The sequence below is a fragment of the Pelobates fuscus genome, chromosome 1, assembly GCF_036172605.1.
Source record: "Pelobates fuscus isolate aPelFus1 chromosome 1, aPelFus1.pri, whole genome shotgun sequence".
In the NCBI taxonomy this organism is placed as follows: domain Eukaryota; kingdom Metazoa; phylum Chordata; class Amphibia; order Anura; family Pelobatidae; genus Pelobates; species Pelobates fuscus.
In genome coordinates, this window is record NC_086317.1 from 457488080 (window position 1) to 457514075 (window position 25996).

At 43.8% G+C, this 25996-nt stretch overlaps 1 protein-coding gene across 1 annotated transcript in view; it reads right to left on the bottom strand.

Moving 5' to 3' along the window:
* HEPHL1 (hephaestin like 1) overlaps positions 1-25996 on the bottom strand; it is a 74768-nt gene that overhangs the window by 43518 nt on the left and 5254 nt on the right. The window contains exon 2 of the mRNA XM_063430695.1: positions 3976-4220. Within this exon, the coding sequence (XP_063286765.1) occupies positions 3976-4220 (245 nt within the window). The remainder of the gene's footprint in view (positions 1-3975; positions 4221-25996) is intronic.

Here is a 25996-nt window from a genome sequence, read left to right on the forward strand (position 1 = left end):
ACTAAATAGATAAATCATTGGTTTTACACATATTATATTATCTGCCTATTATTTTATCGGGAAGATGCGGTTTTGCAACACTCATAATTCGCAGAAGGCATCATCATATCAAATAAATAAGTCAGTTGTGGGATTCCTAAAACTTGCGTCACATCTCTGGCTGCCTCAGATTGATGGGAGTTACACACATGCACACTCCCCTCCTAGACTGCAGCTGTGGGTCACAGGACGCTACAGTTTTATAGCAGCTCCTGTCTCTGTGCCCCTTCTGCCATCATTCTTCTCACTGCCTCTCTCCCATTACAAGAATGGAGCGCCACTAGGGAGGAGTTAGGCAACCTTCAGCACTCCAGATTTTGTAAACTACATCATTCCTTATGCTTTATCAGCATAATGGCTTTTAGAGCATTATGGGAGATGTAGTCCACAACACCTGGAAAGTCGAAGGTTGATGACCCTGAGCTAGAAAATGAAGACATTCATCAAAGTGTCCTTTTCTAAAAAGTGCTTCAAGGCTTGTAAAAAGGAGAGGAGTCGCCAATAGAATGTGTCTGCTGTTTCCACTGGTTTCCATGGTGATTATCCAACTTCTAGTATTTTGCACCATTTCTCAGAACACGACACTTTGATAAATCTCTCCCACTGTTACTCACTGTCTTCAGCAGCTCCAGTAATGCCTGACTTACATAAAGGTAATGATGATATTAACCTGATATGAAAGGGAAGCTATGGGGGAAATGACTCCCGATTTTAAATTTATTGTATAGCTAAAAAATTAATTGTTTAATATTGTTGTTTATTCTTATCCCCTAAACCTCTATTCAGTGGCAGGTTTATTTGATAGTTTTTCCCCCAATTTAAACTGCAGTCAGTTTTCACGTAGTCAGTTTTCATTGTGCAGCACTGATGTTCAGGGTCTCCACCCTCTGCATGGAGAAGCTGAACTTTCCCCATAGAGATGCATTGATTCAATGCATCTCTATGAGCAGATGCTGATTTGACGCACATGCGTAATGGGCTCCCAATGCTTTTCCAGGGCCGGTGCAAGCATTTTTGACGCCCTAAGCAAAAAAATATTTTGCCGCCCTCACTCATACAGACTAACACACACGCTGACTCAAGTATGACTCTAAGCTGACTCCATGTAGAGACACACATATAGACACACATAATGAACAATGCAGACACACAATGAACCATGCAGACACAAACACTGACCCACACACTGATCCATGCAAACACATACACTACCCATACAGACACACAATGACCCACACAAACACACAATGACCCACACAGACACAAAATGACCCATACAGACACACACTGACCCATACAGACACACAATGACCCATGAAGACACACACTGACCCATGCAGACACACAATGACCCATACAGACACACACTGAGCCATACAGACACACAATGACCCATATATACACTCAATGACCCATGCAGACACTCAATGACCCATGCAGACACACAATGACCCATACAGACACACACTGATCCATACAGACACACACTGATCCATACAGACACACAATTATCCATGCAGACACACAGACTCAGTCATGAGATACCGTAATCTCAGTCATGGATGCAGAGCCAGCCCCAGTGAGACCAGTGGGAGAAAAAAATAGTTTAAATGCCTTTTCAGAGAGATCTAAGGAGGGCCGGGGACCTAAGTAGTTAGTTTAACACTATAGTATCAGGAATGCATGTTTGTATTTCTGATACTATAGTGTTCCTATATTACACATTCTTCATGTTTATATATCCTCTCTGATAAAAATATGTCACCAAAATAAAAAAACATACATTATTTTGCCTTAACTCACAGACATGCCTGGAAACTGGCTGTCCTAGCACATGCTAACCCAGTGCTGCTCTATCGAAGATCAAGGGATCCAAATATGTCACAGTGTGAGTTATGTTTTTTACTGGATAGCAGAACGTCTTACTCTGCAATACTTATAATGAACACTTGATCAGCCCACTATAGTAACAAGCACATATACAGGCTCTTTCACTTAAATGATCACCGTCGTGAATTCAAAGTGAATTTACATTTTGAAATCAAAACAGCTGAACTGGAACCATAGCTGACTTAGAGCATTTGTCAATATAGTTATTTATGCCTTAAATGTGGAATTTACTTTGAATTCACTTTGTATCTGACAATTCTCACTCTAGTAAAAAAACAAAAAAACTTCATACCTCCCAAGTGGCCCTATTTAGGTGGGACAGTCCCTATGTTGAGCCCAAATCCCTATTTTCTCTTCTAATGTTCCTCTTTTCTAGGTGTTCCATATTGTTGGTGTGCCTGAGGGTATAACAGAGCTCCACAGCAATAATACTCCCAGTAATGTGTCTGAGTGTATAACAGAGCTCCACAGCAATAATACTCCCAGTAATGTGTCTGAGTGTATAACAGAGCTCCACAGCAGTAATACCATACCTGTCAACATTTCAAATGGACATATTAACTTTAGGGGTGTGAGTGTGTGTGATCAGGGGAAGGGCTGTTTGGAGAAATGTTAGGTGATCAATTAATAACAATTTATGGGACTAAAATATATTTCACAACAAAAACAATGTATCTTATTTACACAGAATAGTTTCTAAACTCTTTATTTTAGTTTAAAGACACATTACTGGGAGTATTATTGCTGTGGAGCTCTGTTATACACTCAGACACATTACTGGGAGTATTATTGCTGTGGGGCTCTGTTATACACTCAGACACATTACTGGGAGTATTATTGCTGTGGAGCTCTGTTATACACTCAGACACATTACTGGGGGTATTATTGCTGTGGGGCTCTGTTATACACTCAGACACATTACTGGGAGTATTATTGCTGTGGAGCTCTGTTATACACTCAGACACATTACTGGGAGTATTATTGCAGTGGAGCTCTGTTATACACTCAGACACATTACTGGGAGTATTATTGCTGTGGAGCTCTGTTATACACTCAGACACATTACTGGGAGTATTATTGCTGTGGAGCTCTGTTAAACACTCAGACACATTACTGGGAGTATTATTGCTGTGGAGCATTGTTATACACTCAGACACATTACTGGGAGTATTATTGCTGTGGAGCTCTGTTATACACTCAGACACATTACTGGGAGTATTATTGCTGTGGAGCTCTGTTATACACTCAGACACATTACTGGGAGTATTATTGCTGTGGAGCTTTGTTATACACTCAGACACATTACTGGGAGTATTATTGCTGTGGAGCTCTATTATACACTCAGACACATTATTGGGAGTATTATTGCTGTGGAGCTCTGTTAAACACTCAGACACATTACTGGGAGTATTATTGCTGCGGAGCTCTGTTATACACTCAGACACATTACTGGGAGTATTATTGCTGTGGAGCTCTGTTATACACTCAGACACACCAACAATATGGAGCTCCTAGAAAAGAGGGATATTAGTACAGAAAAAAGGGATAAAATGATTTGGGTTCAAAATAGGCACCGTCCCTCCTAAATTGAGACACTTGGGAGGAATGTAATGCTCACAGTAATGTCTTTAAATCACAATAGATGTAATTTAAAGACACATTCCTGTGAGTTATTAAGTCTGTGTAAATAGGATACAGTGTTCTTGTTTTAAATTATATTTTAGCAGCATAAATTTTCATAACATTTCTCAGAAAAACACTGTACGTGGTCACTACCCTACTCACACCTCTTTGTCCATTTGACATGTTGGGAGGCGTGTACTATAGAAGGATGACAAAATTTCTAGGAACAAAATGGCCACATGTCCATAATTACTTAGTTGTAAATATTATCAAACGTATCCTTCTACACGCCAATGCAGACGTCATTTTAAAAGTGTAAAAATTAAATAGGAGAATCCTGTTTTTTTCAGTATGACATCAGTTATACATCCAACATTGTGAGACAATTTTGTTTGTGTTTTATGTTCAGTAGAATAACTGTACCTTCTGAATCCTTCTTGTAGAACACCCCGTGTGGATGAAGCGTGTACGCACGGGAAGCCATATTTTTTAGATGAACAATTATTGTGTCTTCCACCTCAGCCTTGATAATTGGCCCCAGGAACCCGAGCCAGATTGGCTTCATTATTTCCTTGGTGTAGGCCGAATTAGTGAATTGTTTGTAAATAGCTTTTTTGTAAATGCGTCCAATTTTGTCCCCTCCATTTTCCAAGAATACTGACGCATCACTGGTGAAAACGTAAAAATGTTGCAGATTAATGAAAGTATTTACATCTTGCAATGTGTGTAGGTCTAAGATCTGAAAATCTAGCAGGAATATTCACTTAAGTGTTAGTCGTTGGTAAATAAAAGTGAATTTAAAATTTTGGCATAAATTAATGAAATGTAGCTGACTTAAGCAGTAATTCAGTTCAGCTATTTCAGTCTAAATCGTTTTCATTCACTTTTAATTGTTAAATGTTCTTATTTCAGTGAATGACTTTGAGTACTGCACAAGAAACTATTTCAAACTAAAACTGCTATGTTTAATGAACATGTTGTTAATTGTAGTTAATCTATTCAAATATACTAAATGAGAAATTATAGAGACAAATGTCAAAGAAATTGCACAATATAGACAAAAAAAACTTAGTTAAATTTACTGAGATGCAGAATTTCTCCAAAGTGATTGTTTTGTCTACATTTTATATTTTGTTTGCCCTTGAACCAGACCTTACTGTATTGTGAACAAAATGATATTAGTGCTATATATTTCAGCGTAGAAAAACATCAGCCTTCTTGCACATACGGTAATTATTATACATATTACTTGGAAAAGTGCTCTTGGATAAGTGTTTTGAGACAAAGGTCTACAGGTTGATTGTACTTCATCTTATGTAATATGTAAATGACCACTCATCAAGAACACCTATATGCACTCTCGAAGACATACCTCTATGTATGGTGGTGAGGTGGGGTGAGTTAGCTTGTGGCCTTGAGTTCTAGTACAGTAGTGGTGACAATTTTAAGAGGCGAGTGGCTTATATTTTCCATTATATAAGATGAATAATATGTGCTATTTACTATTCCATAGGAAATTTGATCCAGCACTAAACATGCACCGAAGCAAACTATGCTTTCATTTCTAAATTATGTTCACATGGACATGACAGAAGACAAGTATAACTTGTTTGGCGCTTCAACCTCTTTTGCAACATGTGGCTACATGTGTGTAGGTAGCGGTTACGTGTGGTGCGACACAATACATCACCCCCATTCAACCCTTAACCCAATCAAAACCAGGAAACATATATGTGTGGTATAAAAAGGCCACAGCTTTTATTTATATTTCGTTTATAATTTATCAAACATATTTATAAAACCAACCATAAATAAAACAAGGTATAAACATTATTTAACTTGAACTAGTCCTTGCCAACCGTACCACCAACCCTCTAGGGTACACGCCCTACCGAGGCATCAGCCCTCCCCCCTCGTCCATGATACCTGGCCTTCACCTTGGCCTTCCAATACCACATGCCAACCCCTGGCCACCATTCCTGGCACAGAGGGCACGCGCAAATACCCAAACCTTTCCCGAGGTTAGGGGAGGGGACCCGACCCAGCATCCTTCTTTTTCTTGTACTCCTCTTCCCAATTGGTTCGGCAAGGACCATACCCGCCAGCTGTGACAAGATATTGAACACCTACAGAGGAAGGAAACAAAAACAGCAAAAAGGGGAGGGAGGGAGGGAGATTGTCACCTTGCCGTTATTTTAAGATGGCTGAGGTGAAGGGGACAAAATGTCCGTTATTTATACAACCCCACCCAAACCCTTAACCTAAATGCCACACCCATTTTACACCCACACCCACCACACCCACACATGCCTCCTATCCGGCTAGCTTTCAGCCCGCCTCCTCTGGGCCTGCATGCCCTCAAGATGTGTTTTGCCTCTCGAGAGTTCAAATGGATAGAAGGTCATCTATAGCTGGGCTATGCTGGGCTCCGTAGCTCAAATAACAAGGATCACAGGAAAAAGCTGATTCACAGAAACTGCATATGTATAAACCAAGCACGGCGGCAGAGAAAATCCAAAACATCGAAGAACATTATAGTCACTCACACAGCATGCATGAAAAAATTGTTTCACTTTCAGTCACATGTAACTTACTTTAAAAGTTTGTATGTCCTGTGCTCTAAATTTAAAACTTTAATCACACACAGAAGGTTCCTGCAGGGTCCTGCAAACTATTAACAGTGCAAGAGATAAGAAATTCTAAATTATACAGGATTTGCAATAAAGGAGGAAGTATAAACATTAGATGACTCTTTACAGGAAGTGTTTAGGAAGGCTGTGCAAGTCACATGCGGGGAGGTTTGACTAGGGTGCATAAAGAAAATTATTTAACTCCTAAATGGCAGAGAATTGAATAGTGAGACTGCGGGGCATGATCTATACACAAAAATGGTTGCATTAAGCTAAATTTGTTGACTATAGTGTCCATTTAAACAATACAGAACAAAAATGGTACAGCACACAAATAACATATAACTAAGTAGTCATAAAATACATGACAATCAATGTATGTAGCAACTGACATATAACGGTTCTTCTAAATGTATGAATTTCATTGATGTCTGAATAAATGCAAACATTCTTAAAGGACTTCATGAAAAACAAATAATACCAGAATTAATCAGAGAATATAAGTACAGAAAAAAATAGAAATATACACAAGTTGCCATACTCAAGGGATTCTTTTTCTTTTTTAGGCTGTTTCAGTAAATATATTTTCTCGCATTAATTCTGGTAATATTACTTTTTTGCTTTGTAGCAAGGATTAGGGGCTTTCTTGCATACATTGCTATCTGACCAACTGCAGCTCAACCTAACTTGTCTGCTGCAGTTTCATACAGAGTAAGCTGCAGTTTCATACATTCAGGCAAGTTAGGTTGAGCAGTAGTTGGTCAGAAAACAGTACGATCTGATCCAACATGGCTGCTCAGATGGATAAAAAAAAAAAAATCTATCAAAATGGAAAAAAAAAATCAATATACATCAATTAAAAAAAGAGATTGTTAAAGAAATATGCATTATTTCGAGACAGCTGGCTCTTTTAACCCCTTAAGGACACATGACATGTATGACATGTCATGATTCCCTTTTATTCCAGAAATTTGGTCCTTAAGGGGTTAAAAGTTTTGCCTTTGGATGAGACAGTTGTCTCATTCTGCAGGTGGAAAAAGCAGGTTTTTTTTATATTACCTGTTTGTTCTTCTCTGCGTTTTCCAAGCTCACCTTAGGTGTCCTATCCATAAAAATTGTGGAATATCACATTTGAGATATTGCAATGTTTCTGAATTTGAGGACAGGCGACGGTCGTGGATGTGCAGTGGGCAAATCCCTTAGACAATGAACGTTGCTGAGATGCCTGCTTTCCACCTCAGCACTATAGATGACCCTGTCCTTTTAATTAAGGTAGAGCTCCTCCAAATAGTGTGCTTCCTATTCAAGCTCTTTGAGTTTGACCTTGGTGTTGGCTACAAGCTCGAGAGCTGAATCTGGAGAGCTGAACGAGTCCTTGCAGAACGTTGGTAATGTGAATTAGATGTCTATTATTTGAGGTACACCACGAAACCAAGCAGTAATAGGTTTAAAGTAACCATTTCCGGGGGCGTGGCTTGGACGCCGGACAAGATGGCGGCGTAACCCGCGAGCTCCCGCCAGGCTCTCCGCAAAAACTCGCCGAACCGGCACCTACACCCGGCAACATGGGGAAAACACATCGGGCCACACAGGCCGCCCACGCAGCTAACACCCCGCGGGGATCCCAACCGGCGGGTATGCGCCAATTTCTCACGGCGCCGGCGGAACACGCCGCACAGGCCTCAAGAGACACAGAGGCCTCCGACCTCTCCACGCCAGCATCCCCGCTGGAGAGGCAGCCGGAAGAACCCACACGGGATCCTACATGCTCCCCGCAACCAGATTGGGTGGCCCTGATCAATAATCTGCCCACAAAGGCAGACTTAAAGGAGGCAAATGCTGCACTACAGCAAAGTATCACGGGTGAACTGCACGCTCTCCGAGAAGACATGCAAGGTATGCAGACTAAGTTAGCACAACTGGAGGCGGATTGCGACCACATGACAACGGCTCAGGCTGCAAATACAGGTGTAATAAGGCGCCAAGAGACACAACTCCGGCAAATGGCGCTGCACCTTGAAGACCTAGATAATAGGGGACGTAGACATAACCTAAGAATAAGGGGCCTGCCTGAAGAAAAGGATCAGGTCACTTCCATAAGAGACATTCTTACAGAGCTGTTCAACGACCTCTTAAACAGGCCGAAAACCACGCACATTGAATTTGTTAGGGCGCACAGGGCCCTTCGACCGCGTGGCCCGCCAGACTCCCCGCCTAGAGATGTAATATGCTGTCTCGCCCACTTTCAAACGAAAGAAGATATACTCCGTAAGGCGAGAGACACTAAACAAATCCTACTCAACGGGGTGGAAATCCAACTATACCCGGACCTGTCACCGGCAACGCTGGCGTACCGCAGGGCACTACGCCCGCTCACTAGGACATTACAAGCCAACAAGTTCAGATACCGCTGGAACTTTCCAACAGGCCTACAGGTCACCACAGCTAACGGACCATTCAACGTGAAAAACGGAGAGGATCTTGCCGACCTACAAAAGGAACTACAACTACCACCAATTCCAATGTCATGGCCGGACCCGATGACATTCTATGCCTTCCAGACAGATCCGCAGCAACAACCAGTACAAGCCCCTAGAACGAGGAGAACCCGACAACAGGCTACTCGCCCATCGGGCGCTAACGTCTAAGGCCCAGCACACAGAACGCCCTCCCGGCGCATCACGGGCTCTCACCTATGGACTACACCACCTCCCGCACAGACACCCCACGAGATACCGCACGCAAGACTCTATGGACCAATTAAAGAGACACTGAGCACCCAGCAAACCGCAAGTATTCCGCCAAGTCGGCGGTCCCACTAGACACTTGCCTGGACTTGCCTGGACATCATACCCACCGTCTACGACGGGGAACAGGACACGCATAGGGGGAACCCGCACACTGGCCGAGCCTCGTGGCAAATGCACATGACGAGCACATAGGAAGGGTGGGGGGATGACCGCCTGGCTGGGCCCGGCCGCCGAGGCTACCCGACCTGTGACGAACCTAGGGGAGCAGGCGGGGGGGCAGCGCCGGGGGGGCCCACCCGGGTGGGGTCCAGCACCCACGAGGGAGTGGAGAGGATGGAGCCAGAGACACACGAGGCCTGAGTCTCTTCATGGGAAGTAAGCGTGTAGTAGGGGGAATGAGACACTCGGGATGGGGGAGGGCGGTAACTGTCACTTGCTTTATTGTTTAATACTAGTTATGCTGTCATACGTTGATAGAATGTTATTGCATGTTGATGCTTATGTTATGTTATGATCTGCTACCAAACAGAGACACACCCATAACCCGATTTACGCACACCCATGCCGGCCTTCGGGCCAACGTACACCAAGGCGAGGAAACACAATGCATCAAATCATACACCATTCCACAGAGCCGAGTAGGGACAAAACGGGACACAGTCCGACACACCCCGAGGACAATAGGAATCCCTGACGGTATTGGACCAGAACTATCCCATACTGACAGGTACATCTGGACGTCCTTCCGACGCACCCACAGGCAGAGGCGTCACCATACAGGTGAGCGAACCACGCAAACCACCGGTGGTAGCGTGAGACACCGCTCCCCGACGCCTGTGCCTCCACCGACGCAGACTAGCGACGGACATTGGGGTAGGTTACCACAACCCCCCACTTCGCACTATCTAGACCTTCTTCTCACGACCTGTCTACTCCTGACCCCCGAGACAGACGACGGACACTCTCCCCCGACCGGTATAACCTGCCCACCCTCAGAAGAGACCGCCACCGGACAGAGACGATTAAGGTAACCCCAGTTACAATACCCAGACGACATGGCGCTAACACCCAAACCCCTTACTATTCTAACGATTAACGCCAAAGGACTGAATAAACCAGAAAAACAATCAGGTGCACTGAGAGACTTCCACCGACGCAAAGCCTCCATAATAATGATCCAAGAGACGCACCTCAGGGAGGGAGCTAGACCCAAAATGACCAATCACCATTACCCACACGGATACTACAGCGACTATAATGGTGGTAAATCCAGGGGGACAGCCATTCTCCTCCACAAAACGGTGCCGTTCCAGGAGGGGGGATGCAGGTTGGACAGAGAGGGCAGGTATATATTCCTCAAAGGGAAAATTGCGAACCAATCGTACACATTTGCGAATGTATATGCCCCGAACAAACACCACTACCGCTTTCTTAACCACACGCTACGCAAACTCCAGGACTTCACAGAAGGGATACTCATTCTGGGAGGGGACTTTAACATAGCACTTGACCCCACATGGGACTGCTCCTCAGGCACCTCACAGGCCCCCTCATACCAACTTCAAAATATAAAATTCTTACTCCGCAAACACCGACTCATAGACAGCTGGAGAGCCCACCATCCGGACGTTAGGGACTACACATTTTACTCCTACCCCCACAACTCCTACTCCCGAATTGATCACCTCTATGTAACACACCATAACCTACCCTTGGTAACCGACGTGAACATAGGCGAGGCGACGTGGTCGGATCACGCCCCGGTCACACTGACACTAAAATCTAACCTCTTTCGCCCCACCATCACCAAATGGCGCCTCAATGAATATCTACTCTCTAAAATAGACACCAAAGCCTCCATAGGAGAGGCGATCAAAGAATACTTTGAACTTAACACCTCAGACCAGACATCGCCAATGATTAGATGGGAGGCACACAAGAGCGTGTTAAGAGGCCATGGCATCCAACAGGGGGCGATCTTGAAGAGACAATCCGAAGCCCGCCTATTGGAGATTCTGGCTGACATACACAAACTAGAGGAGTTAAACAAACATACACAGACAAACACACGACAGACCCAACTACTACAACTGAGACGGGACCTTACCACGCTATTGCACTCCAAACATTACAGGGACGCAACCAGACATAAAGCCTTCTTTGCCCTTCATGGGAATAAGAGTGGCAAATTACTAGCCAGGATGCTGAACAAGCGGAGACAACAAACATACATTGAAAAAATCAGAGACAAACACGGGACACTGCACCGACTCCCGACAGATATAATGACGACGATACGAACATACTACTCAGACCTATACACCATACCGCAACCGCAGACCGAAGCAGCGAAATCGCGACTGCAAGACTCTATACGGACTTACCTCGCTAAATTTCCAATGCCAACCCCAGATAGGGAGACGGCTGCATTGATAGACGAACCTATCACAATAGAGGAAATAGCGCTCGCTGTCAAACGCACGAAACAGGGTAAAAGCCCGGGCCCGGACGGACTCCCGACAGTATACTACAAAACCTACTCAGAACATCTATATCCCCCAATGGTAGAGGCGTTCAACGCAATTAGGGAAGGGCAACGAATACCCAAACAAGCCTTAACGGCTCATATCAATGTTATCCCTAAGGAGGGTAAGGATGGGAAATATTGCGGGAACTACAGGCCCATCTCGCTCATAAATTGCGATATTAAACTCATGGCCAAAATCCTAGCAACGCGGCTCACACAACACATCCCCTCACTGGTCCACCCAGACCAGGTGGGATTTGTGGGGGGTAGGGAGGCGAGGGACAACACAATTCGGACACTGACCCTCATGCATGGAAAAAGAGGACAAGAGAGGGGCCTTCTCCTGCTGTCTACAGACGCGGAGAAGGCGTTCGACAGGGTCCGATGGACGTTCCTATTCGAAACCTTATCACACCTGGGGATTGGACCATATATCCGGAGATGGGTAGAGGCACTTTATTCGGAGCCAACAGCCCAGGTCCTAGTCAATGGAGCACTTACAGACCCATTCCCCATATGTAACGGCACCCGGCAGGGTTGCCCCCTATCACCGCTGCTATTCATACTGGCCCGGAACCTTTCCTAACCCACATCAGACAAAACAGGGACATAACCGGGCGTGAAATAGATAAAACACACCATAAGGTAGCCGCGTTCGCAGATGACCTCCTGTTCATAGTCTCCAACCCGGAAATCACACTCCCTAATATCATAAAAGAACTCCAAGTGTTCGGAGAGGTCTCCAACCTGAAAATTAACAACTCCAAATCCTTCATCCTTAATATTAGCATACCGACCAAATGAGCCGAATCGTTACGCCATAGCTTCCCATTCCACTGGGCGGACAGTAAGATAAGATACCTAGGCATCTGGCTAACGAGGAAGAGCAGTGATTTATTTAGGGAGAACTTCGCAGACATGCTTAAAACATTCCAAACTGACATGAGAGACTGGTCGTACCCACACATATCGTGGTTGGGACGTATCCAGGTCATTAAAATGAATTTCCTCCAGCGACTCCTCTATCTCCTACAGGCTATCCCAATAACTATACCTAAAACGTTTTTCACCACACTTAACTCCGCGATGACTAGATATATATGGAACGGGGGGAGGCCCAGACTCAAACTCGCTACCCTGATGCAACCCAAAAACAAGGGAGGGCTGGCCCTACCGGACTTTCATCTTTATTATGTCACCACACACTTACAAAGGGTAATGGAATGGTCGAAAGAGGGAGTCTCTAAACTATGGAAGACAGCGGAGGAGGCGGAGGCAGGTAAGCCGATATCCGGGATTCCCTGGAGGAAGGAGAGCACCGATAGCCAGGAAATGTCAATATACACGAGACACACCCTGGAGGTGTGGCGACGGACCGCGAAGCAAAGGGGACTAGCGCCGTACCCATCTCCCTTAACCCCGTTAACCCATAACGAGGCCTGCCCACCTGGCCTAGACCCACGAGCATTTCGACACATCCTCCCAATCCCCACGCCGCGCCTACACCACATAATGCGAGACGGGAAATGCAAACCGTTACAGGACATGATAGGAGACACTACCCCCTCATTCATGCACCAATTCAAATATACCCAACTCAAGAACTTTGTCCTCACTCTGCCCCAGGGGTCAGCGCTCACCAGGAGCCCTACCACATTTGAAAAGATTTGCATGCAACCAACCCCAACCCCACACGGCATATCCCTACTATACTCCATGCTCCAAGCTGAGACACCACAGGAGACGCCCCAATTCATGGGCAGATGGGAGACGGCACTGACCACCACATTCTCAGACACGGAGTGGGACACCATATGCTACCTCACTCACCACTGCTCAGTACATAGCAAGACACAGGAGACGGCCTATAAGATATTGACAAACTGGTACAGGACGCCACACATCCTCCATGCCATAGACCCGACCCACCCGACCTCTGCTGGAGGTGCGAAAAAGACGTAGGTACAGCAAGACACATCTGGTGGGACTGCGAATTAATCAGACCGTACTGGGAGGGGATCCACAAAGTTCTGGAGATGTTCTCCGATGCACCCCCCCCTCCTGGAACCGGCGGCAATGTTACTCCACCATACCACTATATCCAGATCGCGGTACAAAAAATCTATGACCATTAGAATATTAAACATAGCAAAACAGGTCCTTCCCCAATTATGGAAGCAGAAGAAAACCCCCTCACTACTAACCTGGTTCAACCAAATGGAGGGACTCAGAGCTATAGAAGAGCTGACCCTGACGACCACGACAAACCCAACAATTTACACTGACATATGGACACGATGGATCCTAGAGACAGGAAGGGAAGACTTCCAACGTAAGCTCCGACAAGACTACCAACCTGACACCGACCACTAGACTTCTAGTCGACTGAACAACTCCCAGTCGTCTATAGACAACTTACCATTCAAGACGCCTTCCACCATCCCTATGTCAGGGTACCTGAAGTCTCTACCTCTGAGAGAGGTAGAGACTTAGAAGTTTATCCGTCCGGACGGCATGTCTCCTCGGCCTCCCGCGGTTCACTCGGTCTTGCTAACGCCGGCCGCGAGGGAGTCACTTCCTTTTATAACAGGAGGACCGGAGGTAGACGTCATGACGCCAACCCGGAACGTCCTGTCACTCAAATCTCGGGAGACGAATCAGGACTCGCCGGAGGCGTGTCTTCTCTCCCTAGCCAGGATACTTAACAGTGGCTCTCTCATTCACTCATTGCCCTGTCGTGGTTCTAGTCCGCCTAGTCACACAGTGCTTTGTTATTCACTTGTCTTTTGGTTCTGACCCGGCTTTGTTGTTTACTCTCCTGCCTTTCTGTTATCCTTGACTCGGCTTGTCTCTCGCTTACCTGTCCTCTCGTTCCCTCGACCTCGGCTTGTCTCTGACCATTCTATTGTAGTTATACGTTAAGTCCGGCCATTCTAAGGACCGGTATACGTATCTGCTACTCTTTGTACTCTGCGTGTTGGATCCCTGACCCGATCCTGACATTACGACAGGACCATGGATCCTGCAGGTACAAATTGTCAGCTTGGTTCTCCTGATCCTAGGTTTGACGCCATGGATCATAGGATGGATCAGATGGCTCTAGCACTACAGGCGCTGCTGTCTCGCCCTATTAATCCACCTGAGGAGATGCGTAATACGTCTGCTTCTTCTGTGGGTTCGGGGTTAGAGGTAGCTACTGTAGGTGCTTCTTCCCGAGTTACCCCACCTGTACGTTATGCTGGTTCTCCTGAGAGGTGTCGTGGCTTTTTGAATCAGATCAGTATTCATTTCGAGCTACAGCCCCGTTCATACCCTACTGATAGGGCAAAAGTGGGATTTATTATTACCTTACTCATTGAGAAAGCTCTGAGATGGGCTAATCCGTTGTGGGAGAATGATAATCCATTAGTCTATAACTATAATTCCTTTGTAGCTGCTTTTAAAATAACTTTTGACCCTCCTGGCAGGAAGGCCAATGCAGCCAGATTACTGTTGCGCCTTAGACAAGACAACCAAACACTTGTGGATTATGCACTAGAGTTCAGGTCTTTGGCGGCAGAGGTAAAATGGAATGAACAGGCCTATATAGACGTATTCTTAAATGGATTATCTGATGTAATACTTGATGAGGTAGCGACAAGAGAGCTTCCCGAGAACCTGGAGGACTTAATTTCCTTTATCTCTCGTATTGACGAACGTCTAAGGGAGAGACAGAATACTCGAGATAGAACCGCTAAATCTTCCTCTAGACTAGCACCATCATTTCAAATTTCTGAAACCAAAAATCCACAGGTTTCAGAACCTATGCAGTTAGGCCTTACTCGTCTCTCAGAGGAGGAGAGACAGTACAGGAGAAGAGAGGGACTGTGTATGTACTGTGGGGCCAGAGGTCATGTACGTTTGAGCTGTCCCAGCCGTCCGGGAAACGCTCGCACCTAAGTTTCTCTAGAGGACAGGCCTTGGGTGTTTCGATTTTGTCCTCTACTCATAACTACAAAGAACATAGACTCCTATTACCGGTCTCTTTAACTTGGGAGAAGGGAACTTTAGAGACTATGGCATTGATAGACTCCGGCGCTGCTGAGAGTTTTATCGACCAAAAGTTTCTCACCAAACACACTATCCCATCCCAGTTAAGGAAGACACCCTTGGCTGTTGAAGCCATTGATGGTAGACCTTTAGTTGAGCCTGTGATTTTCCGGGAGACCACACCTCTTTACTTAACTACTGGTATTCTACACAAGGAGGAAATATCCCTACTACTCATTTCATCCCCTTCTGTTCCCATAGTCCTGGGATACTCCTGGCTTAAGAGACATAACCCCGTTATAGATTGGAGATCAGGGGAAATAGTTTCGTGGGGTCAGAATTGTCAAGAGAATTGTTTAAAGAAAGTGTCCCCTCTTTGTAGTGTCAACTCACTTAATAACGCTACTGACTCTACCAAAGTACAGATACCGTCCTTGTATCAAGATTTAAAGGCAGTATTTGACAAAAGAAAGGCTGATACCTTACCACCACATAGGCCTTTTGATTGCAAAATTAATTTACTTTCTGGTACCATGCCCCCCAGGGGTCATGTATACCCTTTGTCTACGAATGAAAACTTAGTTCTAGAAGAGTATATTCGTGAAAACCTAGACAAGGGGTTCATTAGAAGATCCTCCTCTCCTGCTGGGGCTGGATTCTTTTTTGTTAAAAAGAAGGATGGTTCTTTAAGACCTTGCATTGACTACCGAGGCCTTAACAAGATAACCATCAGAAATGTATATCCGATTCCCTTGATCACCGAGCTTTTTGATCGATTAAAAAGTTCTAAAATTTTCACTAAGTTAGACCTTAGAGGTGCTTATAATTTGGTGAGAATCCACGACGGTGACGAGTGGAAAACTGCATTCAATACTCGATATGGGCACTATGAGTATACTGTAATGCCTTTTGGTCTCTGCAATGCTCCGGCGGTATTTCAGGACCTTATTAATGAGGTTCTTAGGGAGTTTCAAGATGACTGTGTGATTGTATACCTTGATGATATACTTATACATTCCAGGGATATTGAGACTCACCACAGACAAGTCAGAAGGGTTTTACACAAACTTCTTCAGCATGGCTTATACTGCAAACTAGAGAAATGCAGCTTTGACCAATCCCAAACTACCTTTCTTGGTTATGTGATTTCTGGGGAAGGGTTTGAAATGGACCCGGAGAAGCTCCAATCCATATTAGAGTGGCCTTTACCTAAGGGTCTCAAGGCTATCCAGAGATTCATTGGTTTCTCTAATTACTACAGACGTTTCATTAAGGGATACTCCTCTATCATTGCTCCCATCACCAATATGACCAAACAAGGGGCTGAGACTAAGAATTGGTCTACTGAAGCACTTCTGGCTTTTAAGACACTCAAGGAGCTGTTTGCTTCCGCACCAATTTTAGTTCACCCTGATACTACTCTACCTTTCCTACTCGAAGTTGACGCTTCTGAGACAGGTATAGGTGCTGTTCTGTCCCAAAGGTTGGGTGTAGATAAACCATTACATCCTTGTGGATACTTTTCCAAAAAATTGTCAGGTACTGAAAGCAGATATGACATTGGTGACAGGGAACTACTAGCGGTTATAATGGCCTTGAAGGAGTGGAGACATTTATTGGAGGGTACTTTGCATCCTGTTACTATTTTGACAGATCATAAAAACTTATCCTATATTGGAGAGGCTAAACGACTATCATCTAGACAGGTTCGTTGGTCCATATTTCTCACTCACTTCAACTACGTACTCACATATAGGCCAGGTTCTAAGAATTCTAAAGCCGACGCCTTATCTCGCCAATATGAACCTGCTGCCGTATCTGAGCCGGTTTTGTCCTCTATAGTACCCAAGTGTAACATTATCGCTAACACTACTCTCAAAGTTCATTCTCCGCTACTTGATCAGATAAGGAACTTGCATCATCTGGCACCTAGACTGACTCCGGCTTCCAGACTTTTCGTTCCTCCTGAACTCCAATTGGAGCTCTTACAGTGTCTTCACGAGAGTAAGGTGGCTGGTCATCCGGGTGTTCGCAAGACGTATTCTTTGATTTCCAAGGATTTCTGGTGGCCGTCGTTACGGAAGGATATTAAGGATTTTATCGGGGTTTGTGTGGTCTGTACTAAAACTAAACTACCGCATTCGCTTCCTTGTGGCCTTCTACAACCTCTGGAAATTCCTGACAAACCTTGGTCCTGTGTGGCAATGGACTTTATTGTGGATCTGCCTGTTTCTAAAAAGCACACTGTTATCCTCACCGTAGTCGATAGGTTTACCAAGATGGCACATTTCGTACCTTTGCCTAAACTCCCGACTTCCCCTGAATTGGCGGAAGTCTTTGCTAAAGAGATTTTTCGCTTGCATGGGATTCCTTCGGAGATCACTTCTGATAGAGGCTCCCAATTTGTTTCACGTTTTTGGAGGTCGTTCTGTTCTCAATTAGGCATCAAATTGAATTTTTCGTCCGCCTATCATCCTCAGTCTAACGGAGCTGCTGAACGAACCAACCAGAAGATTGAGCAATACTTACGTTGTTTTGTTTCCGAACACCAGGACGATTGGGTCGGTTTGATTCCTTGGGCGGAGTTTGCGCACAACAATCTCGTTTGTGACTCTACGCATTCAAGTCCCTTCTTCATGAACTATGGCTTTCATCCATCTATTCTTCCCCCGGTTTCTCCTTCCCAAGGAGTGCCGTCGGTTGATGTACATGTGGCCAATTTGAGGAAGTTGTGGGATCAGACTCGACAGATTCTTCTACACAATTCTGTACTGGTTAAGAAACATGCTGACAAACGTAGAAGGGCGGCTCCGAATTTTGTTCCAGGCGATAGAGTGTGGTTGAGCACTAGGAATATTCGTCTTAAAGTTCCTTCCATGAAATTCGCTCCTCGTTATATTGGTCCCTACAGGATCTTGACTCGAATTAACCCAGTGGCATATCGTCTAGCTCTCCCAGCTACTTTACGCATCCCGAACTCCTTTCACGTGTCATTGCTGAAACCTCAAATCTGTAACAGATTTTCCTCCACAATCGCCCCTCCGCGCCCTGTTCAGGTGGAGGGTCAGGAGGAATATGAGGTTAACTCCATTATTGATTCTCGTGTCTCCCGGGGGCGAGTACAATATTTAGTTGACTGGAAGGGATATGGTCCTGAGGAGAGGAGTTGGGTACCACAAGAGGATGTTCATGCTCCTCGTCTTCGCAGGGCATTTCACTCCCGCTTTCCATCTCGCCCCGGCTCCTTCCGCCCGGTGGGCGTATCTGAGAGGGGGGGTACTGTCAGGGTACCTGAAGTCTCTACCTCTGAGAGAGGTAGAGACTTAGAAGTTTATCCGTCCGGACGGCATGTCTCCTCGGCCTCCCGCGGTTCACTCGGTCTTGCTAACGCCGGCCACGAGGGAGTCACTTCCTTTTATAACAGGAGGACCGGAGGTAGACGTCATGACGCCAACCCGGAACGTCCTGTCACTCAAATCTCGGGAGACGAATCAGGACTCGCCGGAGGCGTGTCTTCTCTCCCTAGCCAGGATACTTAACAGTGGCTCTCTCATTCACTCATTGCCCTGTCGTGGTTCTAGTCCGCCTAGTCACACAGTGCTTTGTTATTCACTTGTCTTTTGGTTCTGACCCGGCTTTGTTGTTTACTCTCCTGCCTTTCTGTTATCCTTGACTCGGCTTGTCTCTCGCTTACCTGTCCTCTCGTTCCCTCGACCTCGGCTTGTCTCTGACCATTCTATTGTAGTTATACGTTAAGTCCGGCCATTCTAAGGACCGGTATACGTATCTGCTACTCTTTGTACTCTGCGTGTTGGATCCCTGACCCGATCCTGACACCCTACCCCCCTTCCCCAAACCCTCCACGTCATCGGACTGGACACCCCAACCCCACCGCACAGGACAAATCGACCGACAGGGAGAGACGGGGGAAAGAGCGCCCCCGACCACTTGAAGGGCCAAAGGTACAGGAGGGAGACGGGTCTAAATGGGAATGAGGAAAGCATGACTGTTCCATAAGCACGACATATCGGGCAGGGGATTCACAAAAGGGCGACAGGCAACATACCCAACAACACCGGAGGGGTAGAACGATCCGATCCCGGATGCAGGGAGCTGCATGAGCTCCCACCCTCCCCAACCACCAGATACCCGCAGAGTTGACACAGACACAATAAAAGGTAGCTACCTAACCCACGAACAACACACAACACGCAGGAATTACCCCTTGAAACGTATATTGTAATTGAGGCCTGCGAGCCAAAAAGCGAAGCACCTAATCATGGACCTGCGAGTCCAATACATGCTGAACAGCAAGGTACCCCTATACAGCCCACTGTATATATTAGGTAGTTACAGTAAGCTGCATTTCCCAACCCAACACAATACAGTCAATGGAATTCTCAAACTTACTGATGTTAATATAAATGGAAAATCTCACTCAAAATGAAACCTACTAAAAAACGGGAGACCTGCGCGTCTCAAAAGTATGTTGTACGCAGAAGTGACGAAACCTGCGAGTTTCGGAATTTATAAGTGTAAAGTTAACACTAAAGGTTAAAAAGCGAGACCTGCGAGTCTCAATGTTTACTTTTCCTATACGAAAATAAATAAAAACATATTTACAAAAAAAGTAACCATTTCCTACTCAGTTGGAGAGCTCTAAGTAATGACAGACGTGTTCTTCTGGTGGCCTGTTTCCTTGCTCGTCTACACTCACACAAACGTAATCCTATACCAGCAAAAACAAACAAAACAACACTTTCATGCACCCTGTGATAATGTATATCTTTGGCCTCGACTTAATATTGTTGGATAAGCTTTTCAAATAATTTAATATTTTCTGATAACCATTAAACTGTTTTTTTTTCTTTTTCTAAATATTAAAATATCAAAAGATATATCCTATATAAAATATATATCAATATATCCAAATATATAAAAATATTACAAAACTAAAATATTTTTCATAATATGAAATTAATTTAAAATCTTATCTAGAAATATTAAATAATTTAAAACGCTTATCCAATAATATTATATTGAGGACTTTGTTAGGTATCTGCTGTTGTGGTACTGCTTTATTTAGCACCCGTGGGGACATGTGGAAAATGCATTTAATTGCCTTTTGGATAATTAAAGTAAACTCATTAGAATGATATAGCATTCCATTGATATAGTTCTGGAATTTCCACATCGTTTTCTCCAGATATTTGAATGTGGCTTGCACTGCATTGTGTACTGAATAGTCCCTTGGGAAAACTCTGACCAAGAGCAGACTACGCAATCCAGATTCCTGGAATATTTTAAGGTGAGCTGACTAGGACATCCTGCTGGTAGTGAACTTCAATCCTCCTGATTCTCAGCCACTCATACACTCCTGTGAGTTATTATTATCTCTATAATCAGAGCCTGCCTAACGTCAGGTTTAGTGACCAGTGGGGCCAAGATCTCTGAGATCTGAATAGTGTTTGTAATATATTGTTTTACTATGAGTGGAGTGTATCTTGCATATAATAGATTATAATTGCAGGACTCCTTTTTAAAAAATTTTTAGTAAAATGTATGATTTTAAATTGCATTATGTTGCATGTATGTGTATGAGTGTAATGTTGGCATTTGAATGCAGGGGTGTGTTTGGCTGTAGTGTTGGCATTTGAATGCACGGCTGTGTTTGGCTGTAGTGTTGGCATTTGAATTCAGGAGGGTACTTGGGTGTAGTGCTAGAGGTTTAAATGCAGTGGTGTATTCGTGTGTAGAAATGCATTCGGAGGCGGAGGTGTACATGTGTGCAGTGCTGGTATTTGAAATTTGGAGTGTGGCTGGGGCTGGCTGTGGTTGCAAGGAGATGCTGCAATATTTGGATACGATAGGAGTTGGTTAGGGCTGTTCTTCCTCTCTGCCTCCCCTCTCTGCTGGCTGTGCAGAAGAAAAGCCAAGAGGGGCACAGTCCGCTGATCTGATAAAGGGCCTCAGCGCCTGACCATACAGACAGACACTTTTACACATACAGTATGTATACAGTATACATTTAGCATGGCTTGTGCAAATTCATGTGAAACTAAAATGGGTGGATTAGTGTGTGAGTGAGAGGAGGGGTACACGGCTGGAGGGGGGGATCGTAACTGAGAGACACGCCAGAGAGAGTTTTAAAATGTTAATTACATACTTTTCAAACTACTCTTTATTTTAGTTTGTATATTTATGTAAAATTGTTTGTTTAAGATTATTTGCTTGCTTGTTTAAAGCAATAATTGTCAAATGATGCATGTCCCCTTAAAGGAACACTATAGGCACCCAGACCACCTAAGCTCATTGAAGTGGTATGGACGCAGTGCCCCAGTCCCCTTAACCATGCAGTGGTAATTATTGCAGTTATTGAGAAATTGCAATAAATATCTTGCCGTCTCTAGTGGCTGTCTACCAGACAGTCAGTAGAAGCGCTTCCGGGTCTGCATGAGGACATCCACCGTCTAAAATCCCATAAGGAAACATTGATTCAATGCAAAAGCAGCACTCGCCACGCATGCACCTCATGTCCCCCCTGTCTTTGCGGAGGAGAAGCGGAGCCTGACCCAGCGTAGAGGGACATCAACTCTGGAATCAGGTGACAAAAGGGTTTTTACTGTTTTAGAACAACTTTGTGTTTCTAGCACTCTAGTTTCCCTTTTAGTTCCAATAAATGTGATACACTTTAAAAAAAAAAATTAAAAGTGATAATTTTACGACAGTTGTACTTTAAAAGGGAACAGTCACTTGGTCACTTTTTATGGAATGCTCTGTATTCTGTTATCTGTTCTCCATTTGTTCCTTTCACCTCGATCTTACCACTATTAAAAAATGTATATCAGGTATGAACAAAACACTGCAAATTTATATTAAAAATGCTTGATTTTATTTCTTCCAAAGTACCAAAAAATATTGGAAATTCAAGTGAATTTCACCTTATAGTCCATAATAGGTGAACTGGAAAAAGTCAGCTATGTTTTCTAAGCTCTCTCTCTCTATATATATATAAATATATACACACACATTGACAAACAACATACTGAAATATATATATATATATATACATTAATTATGATGCCTGATGCAGCCCTGCCCTTCAGAGACATTACACAATATAGGCAGATTTTCTGTTCTGCATTACAAAGAAAGAAAGAACAAAGGTCAATTTAAGGATTTAACGGTCATCACTTCTCGTTTACTTAAAGTTTATTACATTTAATTAAACTTTTTCACCATGTTGGGTAAGATTCTATCTGACCAACAGCTGTACAATCTAACTGGACATTTTTCGATTGCATAGCAATGACCCCACACATACGGCCAAAGTCATTATGAAGTAGAACTACCTTCAAAATAAAGAAGAACAGTAAATCCTGGAGGAGATGGTCTAGTCCCCCACCGGGCTCTGACCTCAACATCGTCGAGTCTGTCCGAGATTACACGAAGAGATAAAAGCAACAGCGGCTGCCTAAATCCACAGAAGATCTGTATTTATTTCTGCAAGATGTTTGGAATAACCTAACTGCAGAGTTCTTTACAAAACCGTGCGCAAGTGTACCTAAACGAATCAATGCTGTTTTGAAGGCAAAAGCTGGTCACACCAAATACTGATTTGATTTGATTTTTCTGCTGTTCATTCATTTTGTTAATTGATAAAAATAAATTATTACCAATTCTATTTTTGAAAGCGAGAAAACATGCGCAGTAATATATATTGTTGTTGTGTCTGAGTGTATCACAGAGCTCTACAGCAAAAATACTCCCGGTAATGTGTCTGAGTGTATCACAGAGCTCCACGGCAATAATACTCCCAGTAATGTGACTTTAAACTACGAGGAATGTGTTTATAAAACAGTTTGTGTGAATACGATATATTATTCTAGAATTTCCTAGAATTTCTCAGAACAGCGCCACCCCTGGCCACACTCCTAAAATGAAAGTGTCCCTCTTTGTCCAATTGAAATGTTGGAAGGTGTGTGTATATATATATATATATATATATATATATATATATATATATAAACACATACACACACTAGAGTTCTATGTACTTCTGATTTGCTGTTTCTGGAACTGCACTCTTCTGAACAGCAATCTCAGATGTACCATCTGAAATCTGCTGAGGCCACTCTCTCAACGTGGGTGTTTTGATCTTCTGATAGTCACTGAATAGTGCAGTCCTCCGTTCCTTATCTACTACTACAATGTTGAGTTGGTTGGCCACTACTTGCTTGTCCAATAAACTTGCCTTTTTGCAGCAATCCTGAGTGCCTGGACCTGATTTATTTTAACTACTTGCTTGTCTGTCAATATCTTAGCTCTGTCATCCTCAAGTACCATTAGTGGCACCTCCCAACTGGACTTAAGTAGGTCCAGCCAAAATTCTGTGCAAATATTTCAGTATACAATCACAGCAACTTGTTCGTGTCTCTCACTCTTTGCAGATCCTGCTAAAATCTTAGCTACTATGTGCTGGATTGCCTCAGAGACCTCTTTGCACAGTCTGCACCTTGGGTCCTGTCTGGTGTGGTGGGCCATGTTTCTATGGATAGGGTGCTGAAAGTCTGATTTTTTTGCTGCTAGGATTAGTGCCTCTGTGCCGCCTTTCAGCGCTATTTTTTCCAATCACTGGTAATATTTTGTCATCTTAAGCCACATGTACTATCTGCCGAGGGTACATTTCATACTATCCCGGATCTGCCACTTGGAGAATTCCCATTTGAACAACATCACAGATTACATAGACCAAAGAATTTGTCGGCAGATATACCTAGGGACATCATTGTCTGTTTTTCCAACAACTATATTAAGAACTTAAAGGGAATCTCCAGTGCCAGGAAAACAATCAGTTTTCCTGGAACTGCAGGATTCCTCTCCCTCTCAACCCCCAATCCCCAGTTGCTGAAGGGGTGAAAACCCCTTCAGTGACTTACCTGAGGCAGCGACATGTCCCACGTCGCTGCCTGCTCCTCCCCCGCCGCTCCACCTTCTGCCTACGTCGGGCGGTGGGCAAGACTGATCCCGCCCACCGGCCGAGGAGACCTAATGCGCATGCGCGGCAATGCCGCACATGCGCATTAGCGCACCCCATAGGAAAGCATTGAAAGCGATATTCAATGCTTTCCTATGGGGAATTGAGCGACGCTGGAGGTCCTCACACAGCGTGAGGACGTCCAGCGACGCTCTAGCACAGAAAACCTGTGCTATAGAGCAGGAAGTTCCCTCTAGTGGCTGTCTAATAGACAGCCACTAGGGGAGGACTTAACCCTGCAAGGTAATTATTGCAGTTTAAAAAAAACTGCAATAATTACACTTGCAGGGTTAAGGGTAGTGGGAGTTGGCACCCAGACCACTCCAATGGGCAGAAGTGGTCTGGGTGCCTACAGTGTCCCTTTAATCATACAATCGGCAAAAAAAAAGTCATAACAGATCCCCAATATAAAGATATTAAGTTATATTCAGATCTTTCTTTGGCGACTCGACTGGCAAGGAAAAAATGTGCCGGCATTTTGAGGAAACATGGAATTAAATATAGATGGAGTTTTCCTACAGCACTATCGGTACTTTTTCAAAATCAACAATTTCTCTTTAAAGAAGCTTCAGCGGCTCAAGAAAAAATTCAATCTTAGAATCTACAATAGCTATCTTTTTAAATCAATCAATTAATGACCACCTACCTGGAATAAAATATTGACTTTCTACTAAGTTGTTCAAACTACTGACCACCTACCTGGAACAATTCTATGACTATTTACTAAGCTGTTCAAATAACGATCACCTATCTGGAACAAGTTAAAGACTCCTTTTTTTTTTTCTCTTCTCTCTATCCTTGCCTCTGAAGCCTACAATAATCAATTGTGAAGATAGTGAGAAGAGTTATGTTTAAAGATAAGAATGCAATATATATGGATAAGGGTATCTGGTAATGTTTGTAACTTAAATAATCTGGATGGCATAAAGCTGGTAGTTATGTAAATACGCCACAATATACAGCCATTTATATTATGTTAGGATGCCTTTTTTCTCCCCTATTCTTCTCTGTTCCTGATATATTTAATTATATATGAGATCGGTAAATTCCATACCATATCTATGTTGGGTATTTGAAAGTGGTATACTGACTATATATAAGAATGGCATTAAGCACAAGTGCAATTTAATGGATTTACATATATTCACTATATTCATAACACTGTTTTGATCACAATAAGTATAATGGGATATTATTAGTACACTTCTCCAATTATGGAGTTTGCCACGGAGTAATTTCTCAAGAGATTTTTTTAATTGGATCTTGTGGTAACACAAGTTTTGATTATAATAGTTTGATATTATTAGTATTAATAAGAAGGTAATAAGTCATTTATACACGAGTGACAATAAGCACAGTTCTATAGTAAGGGTTTACTTATTTATGACAAACCATGATTGGTACATGGATATGAAGGGGATGAACAAGGCTAGAGAATATGGTTACTACGTGGGCACCAATGGGGTGGATG